This window comes from Camelina sativa, chromosome 5 (assembly GCF_000633955.1).
Source record: "Camelina sativa cultivar DH55 chromosome 5, Cs, whole genome shotgun sequence".
NCBI lineage: Eukaryota > Viridiplantae > Streptophyta > Magnoliopsida > Brassicales > Brassicaceae > Camelina > Camelina sativa.
In genome coordinates, this window is record NC_025689.1 from 32,332,148 (window position 1) to 32,333,337 (window position 1,190).

The 1,190-nt window shown below is 31.7% G+C and overlaps 1 protein-coding gene across 3 annotated transcripts in view; it reads right to left on the minus strand.

The window, feature by feature from the left end:
* The window catches only part of LOC104788189 (protein FAR-RED ELONGATED HYPOCOTYL 3), a 3,414-nt gene extending 2,233 nt beyond the window's left edge, over positions 1-1,181 (minus strand). Inside the window, exons 1-2 of one of the 3 annotated variants that reach the window (XM_019246154.1) lie at positions 1,090-1,181; positions 939-1,017 (exon numbers count right to left, since the gene is read on the minus strand). Coding sequence is in view for 1 of the 3 variants with exons in the window: in XM_010513905.2 (XP_010512207.1) it covers position 1,090 (1 nt within the window). In the remaining 2 variants the exon portion in view is untranslated. The other 2 variants (XM_010513905.2, XM_010513906.1) reach the window with 2 other exon arrangements.

Below are 1,190 nucleotides of genomic sequence, written 5' to 3' on the forward strand. Positions count from 1 at the left end.
CCTTCACTTTTTTTTTACAGCGTCATTCTCGCCGACCGACGCACCCGTTAGACCGGTGTGTCCATTACTTTTTAATAAATGTTATAATCATACCCTTTTAATTATCTTTATTTACAAAAATCATCCTTATACTAATAAATTCTTTAATTTCCTAGCCTTTAATTATTTTTCGTCTGAACCAGGCCAGTTCAGCCGGTTGAATTGTCGGATAAATTGATGGTATTAAACTTTCTTTAAAATTCAATCGACAACATGATGATAAATTGATAACCAACTAATGATGGTTTACTATACTATATGACAACCAACTAAATTAGGACTCAAGTTATTTTAGCCACCATTTTAATCATTACTTACTGACTATGACATTTTGAATAGCAAAAAAAAAAAAAAACCCAAAATTGATCACATGTTGATAAATTACGAGATGTGTTATATAAAGCTTGGTTATTAGCTAGTAATTAGCTACATATTTAGGTGAATGATTTTAAAAATTTATTTGCTTACATCTACTGGAATATGAAACACTTATAAGTTACAAAATCATTAGGTCATGGATATATACATCTTATGAGAAAATGTTTTTGTTGTAATATATCTCAAGATGATATCGCAACTGTTGATTTAAAGATTATCAGTCATTCCTTAAATTTTTTACATACAAAACAAAAAAAATGTAAAAAACACATAGAACTGTATATATCNATCAATCCTGAAGTCCACTGCAATTCAAAACCACAAAAGATTCACAGCAATTATTGCACACTGATCATGTATCAACCAAGAAGAGCTTTAAGTTCTCATCATCTTCCTAACATAAGCTCATGATAGTAGAACAAAGCTCAAAAACAAGTGCTTTCAAAAATCAATACAAAAACAAAAGCTTTAAACAAAACCCTTGTGTGGAATGAGTCTGAGGATGAATCAAAGATTCACACCTTCCCATAGATTCAAGATTCATCATCAAATCGGGTTTTTTTAGATGTCCAACTTCTCAGTCTCATTCTCTCGCAGAGACTAAAACGGTTTAATCGATAAATCCAAAATCGGAAATAATGGTTGAAAGGAATAAAAAAAAACAAATCTTACTGATAAAAAGTATTATTTCCGGCGGATGTAGGTCGGAGACGACGATCGGATTAGGTTTTCGAATTGGGGGACAGAGAAGGTGGCGGTTCAGGGTATGGATT